Source organism: Hevea brasiliensis, unplaced genomic scaffold (assembly GCF_030052815.1).
Source record: "Hevea brasiliensis isolate MT/VB/25A 57/8 unplaced genomic scaffold, ASM3005281v1 Scaf144, whole genome shotgun sequence".
Taxonomy (NCBI): Eukaryota; Viridiplantae; Streptophyta; class Magnoliopsida; order Malpighiales; family Euphorbiaceae; genus Hevea; species Hevea brasiliensis.
The window spans coordinates 18,250-37,321 of NW_026614635.1; the positions used below are offsets into that span (position 1 = coordinate 18,250).

The 19,072-nt window shown below is 33.3% G+C and overlaps 1 protein-coding gene across 1 annotated transcript; it reads right to left on the reverse strand.

Moving 5' to 3' along the window:
- Positions 1-1,502: 1,502 nt before the first annotated feature.
- LOC110631595 (uncharacterized) lies at positions 1,503-8,452 on the reverse strand. Its single transcript, XM_021779471.2, has 2 exons — positions 7,390-8,452; positions 1,503-1,897 (listed from the first exon to the last, which is right to left on the reverse strand). Exons 1-2 carry the CDS (start codon positions 8,305-8,307, stop codon positions 1,766-1,768), a joined length of 1,050 nt encoding a protein of 349 aa, XP_021635163.2. The 5' UTR covers positions 8,308-8,452; the 3' UTR covers positions 1,503-1,765.
- Between the last annotated feature and the right edge of the window lie 10,620 nt (positions 8,453-19,072).

The following is a 19,072-nucleotide window of genomic DNA, read 5'->3' on the forward strand; positions in this document are numbered from 1 at the left end:
ATTACTTTGGCTTAAGTCCAAATTCAAATATAGGGTAAACATAAATTTGAACAATAAGCATATAATGTTTGTATATCTTTGAGAAAAGTGTATTATCTACTTTTCTTCTTTAAAAATCATTTTCTAAAAAAATTTTACTAAGGCTCTCAGACCAAGCTATAAGGGCTTTTAACTCTTAAAAATAAATAAAATATTGAATTATAATTTGTCATTAATATAAATTTAGCCAAAGCCGTGTAACAATTCTATGCAACTTATTTGCAACATTTTGGCAATTATTTATTGCATCTATAACAAATTGATAAGTTGTGTTTTTACCAAATGGTTTGAGAATTTTCTATAACGAAGATGATAAACCCATAGTGAAATTTCTTGAATTATTCAGCAAAAAATAACTTATTAATCTGCTCTAAAATACAACAGATACTTATTTGGATATTACAAATAGGATTGCTAATGAGAATTCATACACTAGAAGATTTTTGTACACAACCTCAGTCCTTCAAGTAGATGGGGGATGTGAGGAGGATGTTAGTCATAGGATTAAAGCCGGATGGTTGAAGTGGAGACGTGCCACAAGAGTTTTACGTGATTGCAAGATTCCCAATAAGTTGAAAGAAAAATGTTACCTTACAGCCATACGACTGGCTATGTTATATGGTAGTGAGTGTTGAGCACTGAAAAAGTCGTGTGCGTCTAAGACAAGAGTTGCAGAGATGAGAATGTTAGGGTGAATGAGTGACTGTACTAGACTAGATAAAGTCCGTAATGAGAGTATTAGAGAAAAGGTAAGAGTGGTGTCAATTAAAAATAAGTTGAGAGAAGGGAGATTGAGGTGGTTTGGTCATGTGAAACGTAGACATACGGAGGCTTCAGTTAGACAAGTAGAGTACATTAGGTTAGAGGATAGAAAGAAAAAAATGAATAGACCTAAATTGACTTAGAGGAGAATAGTATAACATGACCTAGAAGCATTACACATTTCTGAGGATTTAACCTCAAATCGATTAAAGTAAAGAAAGCGAATCCATATAGCCGACTCCAAATTTTTGTGATAAAGGCTTAATTGAGTTGAACTATTTTATAAATTAAAATAATTTATTTATTTCCAAAATAGTAAAATGACTTTTTTGATCTAATTTTAAAATATAAAGAACTTATTTAATCTTTTTAAAAAATTAATAACCTTAATTAAATCTCATAACACTTTAAAAATTTATATGACCACTAATTTACACTTTAAGAGCCAAAATAGCCATGTTGCTTTTTTTTTTTTTAATTTGACCAATTAAAAGTATAAAAGATGGAGAGTAAATTTAGTGGGAACAATAAAGTTACTCCATGGAAATCTGGGACTCGAGCTCTGAAAACATCCCTTTGCAGAATAGATAGAGTAATACATAGAGGCAAAGCCGCGTCCATTAACTCCCCCCCAAATCCACAAGTGTGGAATATTTATTTCGTATATTGGGTGACTTTTTTAAAGGTATGACAGAACCAAATAAAGAAATAGAAATTACTTTATTATCATTTTAAAGTGCAAACATTACAAAGCTGATTACACATACCCAACATGACCCGAACAATATATATAGCTTCTTTGATCCTTATACCCTTCTGGCATATACACACCAAAAACAAGTTCATACACAAGGAAATCTAAAATAATCACGTTACTTACAGAGCAAAGCAAGATGAACGTTATATCTCAAACATGTTCACGTAATGTTTCCTCATTATACCAACTCCACAACAATTTTTTTTTTTACCTCAAAGTCATCACAGGCCATGAATTCAACCCAGCAGCAGGCAACAAAGGCCGTACAATAGGCACCCGTCTCACTACGGAAAATGCTTCATTAAGTCGTGCAGCCCGACTCGTGAACTGAGACACCTTCTGCAAACAAACAAAAAAAAAAAAAAAATGAAAATCAACACCTATATGGAACTCAGATATAAAATCAAAGCTGAAAATAAATGTCATCAGTCAACTCTAGTAAAATTTTGTTTCCTGAATTCCCACAGAAACACTAGTTAAGCAACAGAGAGAACAAATGAATAATTAAGAAACTGTATGCTATAATTTAAAACAAAACAAACATCATCTTCTCAGGATTACACTCATGATTTAATCAAAACCTAGTTCTAGTTGAGAAGGAAGCACAACTGAATAATTATTATGGCCCACAATAAGTCTTGAGACCTATCTTAAGCATCTTGAATAAAAGACTAGTACAATGTGCAAACAATGCAGGCACTTAGAAGGCATATGTGAATTTCACACGGGTGTCAAGCACACAAATGTGTTAGGCCACACAAGGCATTTGGTGCTTATGATTAGGGATGACAACGGATAGAGTACTAGGAAAAATCACCCTATTGAATTTGAACTCGATTAATATTATCAAAACTCGAACCCGTCTTAAACCCGATTAAAATTTATTTTCAACTATTCGAATCTAACCCAAACCCGATTATTATTATCGAGAAAAAACCCGAACCCATTTAATTTTATATATTTTAATTAATACTTTGCATAAAAAATTATTTTAATTAATAATTTATTATTTAAAAATTTAATAATTTCATAAAATATTTAAATTCCATTTTATATAAAATAAAATATATAAAAATTTATAAATATTATTATGAAAATATATATTTTATATTTAATTAAATATTTATATAAACGAGTTCAGGTAACGGATACCCAACATGTAAAACTCGAACCCTGCCCAAACTCGTCACGGATATTATTTTTTAAACTCGAACCCATCTTAAACCCGATTATATAATACCCAAACCGTCCTATTAGGATTCGGTTGGATTGGGTACCCACAAAAACCCGATCCGTTGCCATCCCTACCTAGGACAGGAGCAAGCTGCCAACACACCTGAGTAATGCGAGGTGCACGTTTATCAAAATGTCAATGGAATACTTATAATGTTTCCATTTGTATGTATTATTAAAAAAATACAATAGCATCCACTACTACAATGATTACCACTAACTAATTCAACACAAGTCATGGTCACGCTAAAGTAAAAGAAAATATCAAACACCAAACCCAATTGAAGAAAAAAGATCACAATATCAAACCGATAACTCTACTCTCTATGCTATTCCTAGAAGTAGGAAAGGAAAAAAGAAAAAAAAGAAAGTGTTACTCTCATCATAATTGACTAGAGATAAATTCTTCCCTTAAATTTACAACCTCAATATCTTGTTCCTTCTCATTGGTCATCATTTCCTCATGCATAATTTCTAGCAGAGTTGACCTAAACCAAGGAGCACTCATGTTTGCTGGAAAGAGATTGGCAAGCATCAATTTAGGATTATGGCACCAAATCAAGAGATATTCAGCTTTTGAAATTGATGCAGTTGAAGTTACTTCAATGGTGTGTATGGTATCTTTTAATGCTTAAAACTAAAAATAATAAGGCATAAAGTAAAAATAATCCAATGGTATGAGTTTAACCACCCTGGGTTCAGCAATCTAGTTCATCCGTCCCAATTTGCGGCACGTTTGGGTCCCAATTTGTGGGACGTTTGGGTCCCAATTGGCTAGGGGATGCAACCTGGGGTCGCCATATGACCGATCCTATAGCTCAACTAAAATTGCTAGAAATTGCAGATAAAGGAGGCAGAATAACTTTCTCAAATCTACGCTTAGTGGGGTTAGGTAAGAGAGTTAACTGCTTATTTAATATCAAAAGCATAGCTGCTTTTAAAAAGAATTTTAATAATGTAATAACTAGTATTTAAAAAAGGTACAGTGATTATATATTTTAAATTATTCAAAATTATATTATTTTAACAATAATAATAATAATAATAACAATAACTTGTATTGTTAAATTTCAGCTAAAAGCCCATCATATTCAAACTATTAGTATGTTTTTAAATTTTATTGATAAAAGAAAAATTAATAGTATATTGAAGAAAAATAATAGATTTTTGAGACTTTCTTTGTACTAATATTAATCTTGTAAAATCTAAAATGTATACATGCTATATATATATATATATATATATATATATATATATATAAACCTACAAGGAAATTATTATTTGATTTGGTGTTTTAAGACTTGGGGATTATAATAGTTAACTGTAATTCACGAATCACATTCTAAATTGGCGCATCAATGAAGCCTACCCTTTGTGTACCCTATATCTAACCAAGTAGCGTACTGCGTACTTTATGCCCATACCTGTGCCACTATCCAAGACATACTGTATTCCAAATAACTGAATAAAACCATCAAATGAGTACAATAAAAAAGACATTCCTTATGCGCCTAAGATGTATGCCTAGGCACTCATAAAAGGCACCTAAGTGAATGCCTAGGCACAAAGCATTGGGAATGGTGCATGGCCTAAGCCACTTCAGGCACTTGGCCTAATGTCCGCATGCATCTGCAGCATAGGCACACTTTTGATGTTTATGACCTTTGAGCTGCATCATTTACAAAGATTGCAAGAACAAAACTGGAAATAATCTTTTAAATAAAAGCTTATGGTGTGCATGCAGCATACATTTAAAGACAACAAATCTTATACGTAATAAAGGATCTTACCATTACTTCCCTTCTAAAGGATAAAAATGGTTACAGAAACTGAAAAGACTAGCTTGAGAGGTTTCTAATAACATCCTCGTGTTCTGCTATGAGGACAACCTAATTATCAAATACTTCACTGTCCATTAGTAGCAAATGCAAAAACAAAATAAAAAAATAGTTTGAAATGAAACTCTCTGATGACTAGAACATACAATAGGTTGAAATGAATCTCACTAATGAGTAGAATATATAATCGAACACTTTAAACCCTGATGCATCATAGCTTAGGAAAAATTCACACTCACACAGAAACATAGAGTTTTAGTTTTAAGAGAAAATAATATGGAAAAATCTGAACTGAAATACATGAAAATAAGGGGTATTTATTCAGTTTTTTATGCTCCTAAACTAACTAGGAATATATACCTACTATTTATGAATTTTAGCTAAACTAAAATACAATAGGAAAATATAGATAAAATAGGAATTAATCTAACCCTAGATAGAATAGGAAAACAAATCAAGTCCCATTAAGAACAGGAAAGTATCTTAAACTAATTCTGCAGTCAAATTATGGCAAAACAAGAAGTCCTGCATGACTTAAGACTGCTGGAGACGAAATTAACCCAGGAAAAAAAAAAATGCATCCTCACACTGCTGGACAGAAGACCACATGCACTGCTCAGCACCTCCACCAGAGACCTCGTTTTTTTCTGTCCAGCTTGACCTCCAAGCAGTCCAATTTCGCTCCTTACTTTATCCCTACTTCCCTACTTCCTATTTGAGCAAGTTACTACATCAGATTTAGTTTCATATAGTTTTCTATATTAATTAGGATTTGTTTCAATTTCCTATCTCCATTAGGATTAGTTATTTTCCTATTTTATCTAGATTTCCTATTGTATTTTAGTTTATCTAAAATTCCTAAATAGTAGATTAATTTTCCTATTAGGTTTAGGAGATCAAACCCTATAAATAATCAAAAACCTATAAATGGCCCCATGTATTCTATGAATTTTCAGTTTTAGAGATTTTATTAATAAAATTCTGCAGAGTTTTCACTCAAATACCTTAGTGTATTGTGTGTGTGTTCTATTTGAGCTTCACGCTGCATCAAAACCAGCTTGACAATTAAAGAGATTCTCTAATTATAAGAGCAAGCACCTTGGCCACAAACTTAACTTGGTTTAATAAATAATGATTACCTTCCCTAGAAATGCATCAAATGATATTAACATCCTAGGTGTTAAGGAGACTGATAAATACGAAAAATCTTTGGGTTTGCCAACTGCTATCATGAGATCAGAAAAGTTCATTTCATTCAATTAAGAAAACTATATGGAAAAGAACTTCAAGAGTGGAAAGAAATTTTGTAGGAGTAAAGAGGTTCTCATTAAATCTATAACCCAAGCAATTCTTAGTTATGTGATGCCCACTTTTTACTGTTTCAAAGCCTTTGTGATAAAATTAAATCTGCAATATGGAGGTTTTGAAGGGGCCAGAAGGAGAATGAAAAGAAAATTCATTAGTTAAGATGGACTGAAAAGTGTCCATCCAAAGCAGATGAAGACTGGATTTCATATTCCCATCCCTTTAATTTGGCTCTTCTTGTAAGACGGCCCAGGAAAGTGGTCAAAAGTCCTGTCTTTGATTGCTGGGGTATGTTAAGCACACAATTACCACGGTGAAGATTCAAGATTCCCTTACTGCTAATGTTGTGTTCAATCCAAGCCACATGTGGCGCAGTGTATGTTTAGCACAGGATTGAAGGTTGTTGAAGACAAGGAATATTAAAGTTTGGAATGACAAATGGATTCTCGTTCCATGCACATGTAGTAACAACCCCATGTCACATGTTCAAATGCTGTAGAATCTTACATAGCACTTAGCATTGGAACGCTAAGCTCATGAACCAAGTGTTTTTACAACTGGCTGTTGAGGGAACATTTAAGATTATTCTTAGCACTTTCAGACACCTACTGAAAATATGGCTTGGTGCCGTGCAAAGGATGTATTATCCTTGATTGCCATGGAAATGCATAATCCTTGATAATGATTTCTACCACCCCAGAAGAAATCGAACTGAATAGGAAAATACAATTGGGAATTACTTGGCCACCGAACAATTAAAATTATTTGTGCGTTGCCTAGCCCTTAATCTTGACTATCCTCTCATTATGTTCCTAACTTTATTAAAACTACAAAACTACAATCCACATACTTCTACAGATTCCTTGTTCCAAACCTCATAATTCTATGCAAGCAACTTTCCTTGCTTATAACTTGACAATCATTTCACCAATCTACATCTACTCTGCAATTTCTTATTTGGACAATTGTGGCTTGTTATATGCCAGAATAACCTGTAAACTTCATGTTATGGTAGTGGCACTACCATATTTCATTGTTATTTCATCAAGCAAAGGATCAGTTCCAAGGGGGGTACACCGGTACAGCCACTATTTTAGCTCCAAATGCCTAGGGTGAAAGAAGTATAGGAGCATAGGCTGAATCCAAGCTTCCCCAAAGTCCTTTGAAATGTAAAACACATGCAAAGAATAGGAATTCATATCATAACTCATAAAGACACGCAAATAATGAAAATCTTAGAAAGAATGTTATGCTCAATCATCAAATAGTAAGTTAAAATTAGTGCAAGAAAGACAATTTGGCCACAACAGAGAAATTATCCAATCTCTACGCTAAATCTATATTCTGAACTTCTTGCAGATCCTACTATGATAACTCATACTCACAGTTAGAACTTAACAAATCTAATCATATCGTCACCAATTTAAATTGCCATATTGAATAAAAACGACTGACCTTGTCATCCACAGTAACCTTAAGTGGCAAGCTCCTCATCTTGCGCTTCATCTTGTACAATCTCCGTCCCAAGATAACAAATCCCATTACAGCTGCAGCCATAGAGAAAGACCAAACAGGACTGATCCTGAAAACACAATATTTCAACAATTCAAAAGGTACCTTCCACCAAACTTTCTTCCTCGTCTCCTCATCACCTCCTGGTTTTCTTTCTCCAACTGAAACAACGCTCATATTTTCATCTTTGGGAGCATTTCCAAAGTTCGACTCACCCAAAACCTCAGAACCCTCATTCATCTCCCCAACATCAGCAAAACCCAGACTATCACCACTTGAATCAGACCAGAACGTGCCCAAATCCTTATCCTTACTACGGTTTTCTCCAAATTCTTCAAAACCTGCCAGGTTTTTCACATTCTCCTCAAAGCTGATTTCACTTTTACCCTCCAAATTACTGAAAGTACCCTCACGAGACAAGAATTTCCCTTCCTCACCATCTTTACCTTCAATTTCTCCAATCCCTTCAAAACCAACTTCAGTTTTCACGTTTTCCACAGAACCCAATTCTTTTTTCACATCGAAATCACTAAATTTCCGCTCAACAGACCGATCACTCCCCGAATCGGACCAGAATTCACCAAAATTCCTCCTCTGATTCCCAGTCTCCGACCCGGGATCAATCCAACTGGGATTATCAGACTCAACAGAACCCTCTTCACTGGCATCAACAACAGTTTTGGCATATCGTTTATCATTTTCAAGGGAGAAATAATCTAACCTGAGCACACCTTCAGAATCAGCTTCAATTTCATCAAAACTCCTGGAATTATTGGCGGAATTGGGGGAATTAATCGGGTCGACATCAGAGTTCACTAGGAGCTCCCAGTCTCGAAAATCAGCTGAAGCCTCTCCTTCCATGATTGCCTTGTATTGAAGGATCAGAAGAAGTGAAGAATCTACAGACCCTAAAAGGAAGAAAGATATTGGGAGAATAAGAGAAGCTAAGAGCAGACTTCAGAGCTTTGTTTTACTAGGTAACCTTACACAGCTACTTCATCCCCCACTTAATTATTTTAATTTTTTTTCTATATAATTTTCAATACCAATCATCACGTACAGTAGGGCTCACCTGCACTTTCAGATGAAATTAGATTTTATTGGCTAATGTTTAACCCAGCCAATGCAATTTGAAAACGTAGTAAACATTTGTGGATTCGAGTGTATTGGATTTTTTCCTTTTTTTTTCTTTTGCCCTTTCTAGAAGGGCAGAATAGAAGAGGGGAAGAGGACAAATTTGGCAAAGTATCTAGAAGTACAATGAGATTGTAATTAATTAGCAAATTAAAGTAGGTAAGGTCGGTGCTCCTTTTTAGGAATTTCCAAACCCAATTTACTGAAAATTAATTAATTAATTTCCTAAATAAAATATTAAACCATGTAACTACATATATTAATATTTTTAATAATAAGTTTCAACTTGAATTTAATTTTTTTGATAAAAAAAATTGAATTTAATTTTTCCACATCTTAAATAATTAATTAAAAAATTACTTGATTATTTTTAGCCACATAATATTTTTCATAAAAAGTTTATATTGTTTAGTAATTATTATTTTTTATATTAAATTTAATTTTTTATTTTTTAATTATCATTATTATTATTATCTTAATTTTTATTATTTAAATAATTATTTTTTATATTATTAAAATTCAAAATTTTTGTATTAAATTTATTATTTAAAAATTATTATATTACATTTTTAATGAGAGATAAAAAAATATAATATTTTTTTATTTAATATATATATCACACAAGTTTTTCTCAATGCTGCCATATAGGATTATGAAATTATTTCAAGTATCAATTTATTTATAAAATATAATTTATTTAACTTTATTAAATTTTTTTATTTTTATTAATATGTTATTCAATTATTTTAAATTATAATTAAGTTTTTAATTTCCAAATATGTATATGTAAATTACAATATATTAATATACATTTATTACATATATATATATATATATATATATATATATATATATATATATATATATATATTACTTTTGCACTATATTTTTACATTTTAAAATTATTACTATTGTTTTTAAGAACAATATTTACATTAGTAAATAAAGATAATATTTAAATATATTATATTTCTTTAATATATTAAAAAGATGTAACAAAATTTTCATATTTAAAATAATGAAAATAATCATATAATTGGGCTAATTTTAATTATTTATGTCTTTAATTAATATTCTTATTATATTATTATATTTTTATTATTTATATTATGAAATATTTATTAAAAGGTTTGAGAGATAAAAAGTTTAATCAATATAAAAAGTAATAAAAATAAAATATAAATAATTAATAAAAATTTAAGACACTATTATATTTTCATATATTAAAAAAAATATAGAAATTAAATTATTAGTAACTACTTGCATTAGAGTGGCTAATTCTCTAATAATAGCAATAACATATTAATGAGTATGGGCAATTCACTTTATAGGTGTTTAAAAATTCTTTTTTTTTTTTAATTTCTATTCTCACAAACTAAGAAATTTAATTCTCACCAACAAAGAAAATCACTGTTCCCTATATAATCTAAGGAATCAAAGCAATAAAGAGTAAGAATGGAAATGGTTATTTTATTAAAAGCTTGATCAATTTCACTCATGTACTTATTAGGGTGTTTTAATTTTTATATATTCATGTTATTAATTCAAATAAAATTTTAAAAAATATTTTATTTTTCAATATAATTAAAAATTAAAATTGTAATTATAATAATAATTCAAATATTAATTTTATATTTTTTATAATTAATTTAAAAATTAATACTAAATTAAAATTAAAACAATTATGGTAACAAAAAATATTAAAAAGTAATATTTTTATATTTCACATAATTAATTAAAAATACAAAATCAAAATTAAATTAAAAATTCAAAATCAAAATTAAAATGAAAAATAATTATAATTAAAAATATTATTTTTATATTTTCACATAAATAGTTATTATTAAAAATTATAATTAATTACACTCAATATGAATAAAAATAGTAAAAATATATTTGTTATATTTTCATGTGATTAATTAAAATTAAAAATTATAAATATAATTAATCTTAAATTAAAGTTCAACGATAAAAATATATTATTTTTATTTACTTATAATTAAGTAAAATTGAAAATTATAATTAAAATTATAATTAATTATAAATTATTATAACTAAAAATATATTATTTTATATTTTTTGTTTTTATTAAATTTAAAAATTATAATTATAATTAATTAAAATTTAAAAAATATATAAAAATATTATTTTTATATTCTCATATAATAATTAAAATTAAAGAATTAAAATATAAAAATAATAATAATAAGTTTAAGTTGATTTTCATTAAGTAAAAAATAGGTTTGACTCCATTTCTACAGCTTATATATGCAAACCAAGTACCTTGAAAAAGAATATAACTTCGATTCCTTAGTGAACCAAGTATAAAAGAAAATTCACCATTCCATTTCTAATTCCACTCAATTTCGATTTCAATGTTGATATTCTGATTCCAGTGTATGAAACCAATGGGCTTTAAGATAATAATGATGATTAAAAGAAAAATAAAAGAGAATTAAATTTAGTATAAAAAAAACAATAATTACTATGCAATATAACTATCTTAGGAAAACATAGTCACCCTAAGCCTGAGAAAATGAAAAAGAGGATTGTGATAGGTTGACATTAAATGCGAAAATCAAGCAATTCTCATGAGTATGGATCCTTTTTATATAAGCATAGGATGTGCTTATTTGCACTCATACATCAACACTCAGATGTAGTGTTAAATGAGCAAAGGTTTTAATATATCATTGTCTGGTGTTTTGGAGATAGGCAAGAGTTCTTACATATTGAATTAGTGTGAGTAAAGAAGTTAGCCCTACCACATCGACATCTGGATGTGATGCAAAACAGGTAAAGCTTCCTACATCTTGATGGACAAGTGCATGTAAAAATTCTAGTCCATAAGAGCAGGATTTGCTTAAGCAGTTCAAACATCAAATCATTGATGGGAAAGTCAATGGAGCTTGTGAATACTATGAAGCAAAGGAGTCTTGACATAGCTTGTATTCAAGAAACTAAGTGGACAAGTGAAAAGGCTAGAGAGATTGGTTACACCGGTTATTAGTTATGGTACTTCGAAATAGAAGAAATGAAATGGAGTATGTAACACCCCTCACTCATCTACAGAATAGTCGAGCAAGACGTGCTACACGACGTGCCGGAACACCTAGTCTGTGATTATTTCATTTCTTGAACTCAATTTGATTTTAAGAAGTCTTTTATGTAATATTCATATCATGCTTATTCTATTTTCATACTTTAATAAAATCAGTGTTTCAAGACTGGTAATAAAAATTTGACAAGGAGCCGTCTGTATTTTGGACAAACTGTCCTTCCAAACCTGTTGAAAACAGTTCAATATGTTAATATCAAAATCTTAGACATTTCAAAGTCTCTATTTCTCAGTAAAGTCAACAGACTTTTACAGTAATTAAACAGTTCCATAGTACAGTCTATAATAATTTAAATATATACAGAAAATCTCCATGTTATTTAATATGTACAAAATATTACAAACTTTAGAGCTTTCATAACATTACTAAATACAGGGCCGAATTTCAAATATACAACAAAAGTACAAAATACAAGATATCCTAAGTCCTACCATGTATGCAATGCAGTGCAGATGACTCTGGACTCCTGTGCATATCTGATGTCTCACCCGGTCGTAGGCCTGCTGGGCTCCCCAGCTGTGTCTCTAATACCTACGCGTTACAAAAGTAACGCGCTAAGCAATTTTGCTTAGTGGTGCCAAATATAAAGAAATATACGCTAAAATAAAGTAAATAAAGTGTTTACGAATTTTTGGTGGTGCTGTATGTCAGTAGACTGAATTTATGTATTTGAATTTTTAATAGTACTTGGATTATTGCCCGTGTAGCCTATATACTGACCAGACTGAATAAACGGATATACTAGCACTGGGTACCTAGTACCTCGAGCCGTCACACCATCGGTCACAAAGTGTCTCCCGGTGTGCAAATAGCATGGCTAAAAAGCCATATAGTCAATCTGGCGATAAGCAAAAAATAAATACACAATATGTATAGCCGTAGGCTATTAAAGTCACAGTGCGGCATAATAAGCCGTAAAAACACAGTATGGCATGAAGCCATTTACAGAACAGCTGTCAGAATCCTATTGGCATGCCAACCTATCCATACTAGTCAACTAGGCAAACTAGGGCACATTATAAATTAATTGTTTAATTCTTCAATCTTTGGAGTTTACTAACTATTATATAATTCACAAGTCAATGCATTTTTAGGTAATATGGATAAGTTGTTTCTAGCATCAATATGTCAAAATTTATATCTCAATATGCTGCCAATATAGTGCAATTTACCATTTTTACAAGTTGGCGTTCATTGCCAAAATGCTTCAAGCATCACTGTATGCAAAATATCAAATTCTCAATTTTTGTGTGCTAGATTGGTCTAGCTTAAAGTCCTATTTTCCTTGGTTTTTAGCTTCTGGTCAAAGAAGAAAAATTGTAGCTCTATGTCTTATTGCACGCGGGGCAAAATTTCAGGTCATTCCGAGTTGTGTAGACCAAGATATGGTCAATTTGCTAAAGCTGGACAGATTGCACTTTTGGTGCAAAATTTGGTAAATTTTTAGGTCACTTTTGGTTCGGCAGTTTTTGTACCTGAACTTGTGCAAGCCATTTGACTTGGTTCTGGCCATTTCTGGGCTTGGGTGTCTTCATAAGACTTGTAGATATAGGTCTTAACTATTCATGGTCAAAATTTCAGGTCAATTGGACCTGTTTTGAGTGAGTTATGGCCTAAACACTAACTGCTGCCCAAATGGTCAGTTTTTAGGCCTTAAATGCACTAATCCGGATTTGGTCACTTTTTAAGGTCAGTTTCTAGGCAGAATTTTGGCAACATTTCTACATGAAAGTTGGCCTATTTGGTGTCTAGTTTCACCCCATATTGGCTTCATACCAATTGGGTTCATAGTTTGGCACTTATGGCCTCATTTAGATGCTGCCTTCAATACACAACCTGCACAAAGCACATACACTCCCAATTTGATGTTCCTTCTCCTTCTCATTACTACAATATTCAATCAATAACACTTCTATACATATATTGTACACAATTTCAGCAATAATTTTGGGCAGAATGTTCAAGTACTCAATGCACACAATTCATCATTAAATTCAACATTCACTTCCACCAAAATTCAACATACTTCAATGTTAATATTACACATATACTTCAACATATTCATACTTCAATATCACTTACACTTGCTGCCCACAATTTAACATTAACATATATCATTAATAACCACATGTTCACACACAAATTCATGCTATTAGGGGCTGCCAAACATGGCAGTTTGCTCAAGGCATCAAGGTTCCATTTCACACCTTTAATCTAAACACTACATGCACATACTTATGCACAAACTTACTACAACTTTCATTTGAATTAATCAACCTTCATTTTCATTCACTAGAAGTAAAAATAACTCAAGCTTAACAAGGGTTCATGGCTGCCGAAAATGGACAAGTCCATTTCTCACTATTTCTTTCATTTCTCTTCACCAAAACACTCACCTCAACCTAAACCCAAGCTTTACTAAAGCAAGGGAGAGGTTTTGGACACTTACAACTTTTGATGCTTATGAAAACTTCACCAAATCTGGTTTTTCTTGTTGCCAATATCTTCCCCAAGGTGAATAGGCAAGCTTTAATGAAGGAAGCAAGTGAAAATGAGGGCTTGATGATGGAGAGAGAAAGCTTCATGCATGGCGGCCATGGAGGACTTTGAGAGGATCCATTCGGCAAGCTTCTCTCAAGGTTGAAGATGACCCAATTCTGCCCACTAAGGTTTATTTTATGTAGTTTATAATATAGTTAATGGAGCACTAATGATTTGTTTAATGTTTAATTATATTACGTTTCCCTTATTTACACATTTACCTCCTTTCTTTTACAATTTACATAATGTATCATAATTTAATTTTTCATATCATTTCTAAAGTGTAATATCATTTATTTTTAATGGACATTGAGGTCAAAAGGCAATACTAGGTGTCAAATGACCAAAATACCACACTTCGGGTTATATTCCCAATTTTTCGGTAACACTAATTTTTGTCTGTTTTTCGATTTTTCATTTTTCTTTGTACTAATTTATTAATTTTTTTTTTAATATTTCTAGTGTCAATTACATTTCAATAAACCTTTATTTATGTCTCAAAATTAGATTCAGAGGGTTCCTCGCGGTCCTGAGGTCGGCACCGGCCTTCCCAAAGTCACCCATCGGTGGTGCCACTGCTTAACTTAGTTTCATTTTCTCTCTTTCATTTTTGTTTGATTTTTCTTGTATTTTCTTTTTATTTATTTCATCATTATATGTCTGTTTACTATCACCGAATTGTAGTTCCAGACATCCTAACTTGCCTGGACTATTATTTGACTATTGGAACAACTGAACGTACAGAACACGTACAGTGGGGATGTTACAACTCTTCCCCTCTAAATAAAAATTTCGTCCTCGTAATTTAACTGATATGAAGAGCTGAGGGAACTGTTGTCTCATTATCTCCTCGCTCTCCCATGTTGCCTCTTCCGTGTTGTGGTGTCTCCATAGGATTTTCACTAGTGGAATTGTCTTATTTCTGAGCTCTTTTACCTCTCGTGCCAAGATTTTAATTGGTTCTTCTTCATATGTCAGGTCAGGTTGTACCACAATTTCTTCTGCTGAGATGACATGTGAAGAATCTGATATGTATCTTCTGAGCATCGAGACATGGAACACATTATGTATCTTGTCCAGCTTAGGTGGTAAGGCTAACCTGTAGGCTACTGGTCCCACACGTTCAATAACTTCATATGGGCCAATGAACCTAGGGCTTAATTTTCCCTTTTTCCCGAATCTCAACACTTTCTTCCACAGTGATACTTTAAGAAATACCTTCTCGCCAACTTCATATTCAATGTCCTTTCTTTTCAAGTCAGCATAAGATTTCTGTCGGTCTGAGGCAACTTTCAAATTGGCCTTTATCAATTTCACCTTTTCCTCTGTCTGTTTTATCAGGTCTGGCCCCACTAGCTTATCTTCACCCAATTCAGTCCAACATATAGGTGTTCTGCATTTTCTCCCAAACAGTGCTTCATAGGGTGCCATTTGTATGCTAGCTTGATAGCTATTATTATATGCAAATTCTGCCAGTGGAAGGTATCTGTCCCAACTTCCCTTAAACTCAATAACACAACTTCTCAGCATATCCTCGAGGACCTATCACATATATTCGGTTATTATTATCATTATCAGTTCAATTATTGTTTACAATAACTCAATGAGTTTCAAAATTTTCCTGGATTATTCTTTCCGACTGTCCACCCGTCTGAGGATGAAAAGCCGTACTAAAATGGAGTTGTGTGCCTAAGGATTCTTGTAATTTCTTCCAAAATCTAGATGTAAACCTCGGGTTTCTATCAGATATAATAGAAAGTGGAATTCCATGTAGTCTAACTATCTCACTGATGTACAATTCTGCTAGCTTTTCCAAAGGAGTAGTCTTCTAATCGCGTAAAATGTGCTGATTTGGTTAACCTATCCACAATCACCCATACTGCATCATGCTTCTTCTGAGTGAGAGGTAGACCACTTACAAAGTCCATAGTTACTCTGTCCCACTTCCATTCAGGTATGTTTATGGGCTGTAACAAACCTGATGGAACTTGATGTTCTGCTTTGACTTGCTGACATGTTAAGCATCTAGTTACATAGTCAACTATGTCCTTCTTCATACCTGGCCACCAGTATCGGAGTTTCAGGTCATGGTACATTTTTGTGCTTCCTGGGTGCATAGCATACACACTGTTATGTGCTTCTTTCAGAATACTGGTTTTCAATTATTTATCATCTGGAACACACACTCTTTCTTTATAGTACAGGCACCCATTTTCTTTCACTTCATATTCAGTTTCCTTCCCCTCAGTGATTTTGCCCATAACAGCCATTAATTTCCCATCATCTTACGCCCATCCTGTATTTGTTGTAACAGATTTGGCTTCACTTGCAACTCAGCCAAAATAACTCCATCATGAGTTAAGGATAGTTGGGCATTCAGAGATCTTAATGCTACAATAGATTTTCTGCTTAAAGCATCAGCGACTACATTTGCCTTCCCAAGGTGCTAGTCAATCACACAATCATAATCTTTCAGGAATTCAATCCATCGCCTCTATCTCAAATTAAGTTCCTTCTGGGTTGGTAGATACTTCAGACTCTTATGGTCTGTGTATATGTAGCATTTTTCTCCATACAAGTAATGCCTCCATATCTTCAATGTGAAGATAATTGCTGCTAACTCTAAATCATGGGTAGGGTAATTCTTTTCATGTGGCATTAACTTTCTGGAAGCATATGCGACCACTTTCCCTTCTTGCATGAGTACACACCCTAACCCATTGTGTGAGGCATCACTGTAGACTACAAAGTCTTTTCCAGACATTGGCTGTGTTAACACTGGTGCCTCTGTCAACATAGCCTTCAGCCTCTCAAAACTGGCTTGACACTTGTCATTTCAATCAAATTTCATATTCTTGTGTAGTAATTTGGTCATTGGAGCAGCTATCAGGGAAAATCCCTTTACAAATCTTCTATAATATCTAGCTAACCCCAAGAAACTTCTGATCTTAGTTGTATTTCTGGGAGGCTTCCATTCCATCACTGCTTCAATCTTCTTGGGATCCACTCTAATCCCTTCAGCTGATACTACATGTCCAAGGAATGCAATCTCATTCAACCAGAACTCACACTTGGACAATTTAGCATACAATTTCTTCTCTTTTAGAGTCTGCAGAACAATTCTCAAATGCTCATCATGTTCTGCTTTATCCTTGGAATACACCAGGATGTTATCAATGAAGACCACTATGAACCGATCTAAGTATGGATGGAAGATACGGTTCATAAGGTCCATGAATGCTGCTGGAGCGTTTGTTAACCCAAATGGCATCACCAGGAATTCATAATGCCCATACCGGGTTCTAAATGCAGTCTTAAGCACATCTGCATCCTTAACCCTTAGCTGATGATACCCTGATCTGATATCAATCTTAGAAAACACACCGGCTCCCTTCAATTGATCAAACAGATCATCAATTCTAGGCAATGGATACTTGTTCTTCACTGTTACTCTGTTTAACTGCTGGTAGTCAACACATAACCTCAGTGTCCCGTCTTTCTTCTTTACAAATAGTACCGGAGCTCCCCAAGGTGACACACTGGGGCGTATGAACCCCTTGTCTAGTAATTCTTGCAGCTAGATTTTTAACTCTTTCAATTCAGCAGGTGCCATCCTATACGGAGCAATTGAAATTGGAGCTGTACCTGACATAATCTCAATAGCAAATTCAACTTCCCTTTCTGGTGGCAAACTAGGCAATTCCTCAGGAAATACCTCAGAGAAATCCCTTACTGTGGGTATGTCAGACAAGTCAAGTTTACCCTACCTAGTGTCAACCACGTGTGCCAGATAGGCTTCACACCTTTTCTCAGCCATCTCCTTGCAACTGTAGCTGAGATGACATTGGACAAGAAATTTGTCCTTTCACCCACTACTATTATTTCTTCATTCTCATCAGTTTTCAGAGAGATTCTCTTCAATTTACAATCTACTATTGCCTGATGATGGGATAACCAATCTATTTTCAAAATCACATCAAACTCATGGAAAGGCAATTCGATTAAGTCTGCTGAGAACTCTTTCCCTTGAATCTTCAATGATAGCCCTTATACACCTTGTTTACTACCACACTGTGGCCTAGCGGATTTGTGACCAGGATGTCTTGGTCACTTTCCTCCACTGGTATTCCTTTTTCTATGGGTAGCTTGATACAAATATATGAATGAGTAGATCCAGGATCCACTAATGCATGCACAGAAGTATTATAAAGGAGGAACGTACCCTTGATAACATCTGGAGCATCCTGCTCCTCCTGTGCCCTTATAGCATAGGCTTTGGCTGGTTTTTCTCGCTCTCTCCACGCAGAAATGCAGAAATCTTGCCTCAGCTTTACCCGGCCTTTTACCCCTTGGAGTTGGAGGGGCAAGCCTATCAGTTGATACCGGAGTGGATGTAACAGTTCTGCGTGGACAATCTCGGACTAGGTGGTCTGTAGATCCACATCGCAAACAAGCACCTATCATCCTCCAACATTCACCCTTATGCCATTTTTGGCAATGTGGGCAAGCAACAGATATCTTTTGATGCTGGTCCTGCACTGTTCTGGAGAGCTAGCCATTGAAGGGGTGGACTGGCCTCTCCTTGGTGCAAATTGAGATTTGGGCCTCTATGACTGACCATGACTTGGTGCTCTACTAAAACTCTGAGTAGGCAAACCTCTGAATTTCTTATTAGGGGCAGAAGATGTAGGTCGACCACGACCTCTTTTTCTTTGTCTGTCCCTTCTGCTCGCTCATTCATTCTAACTTTTGAAACCTTCAAGACTTCCACTAACTTGGCAAACTCGTAATCCCCAAGGCTGTAATCATTACTTTAATGTTATCATTGAGTC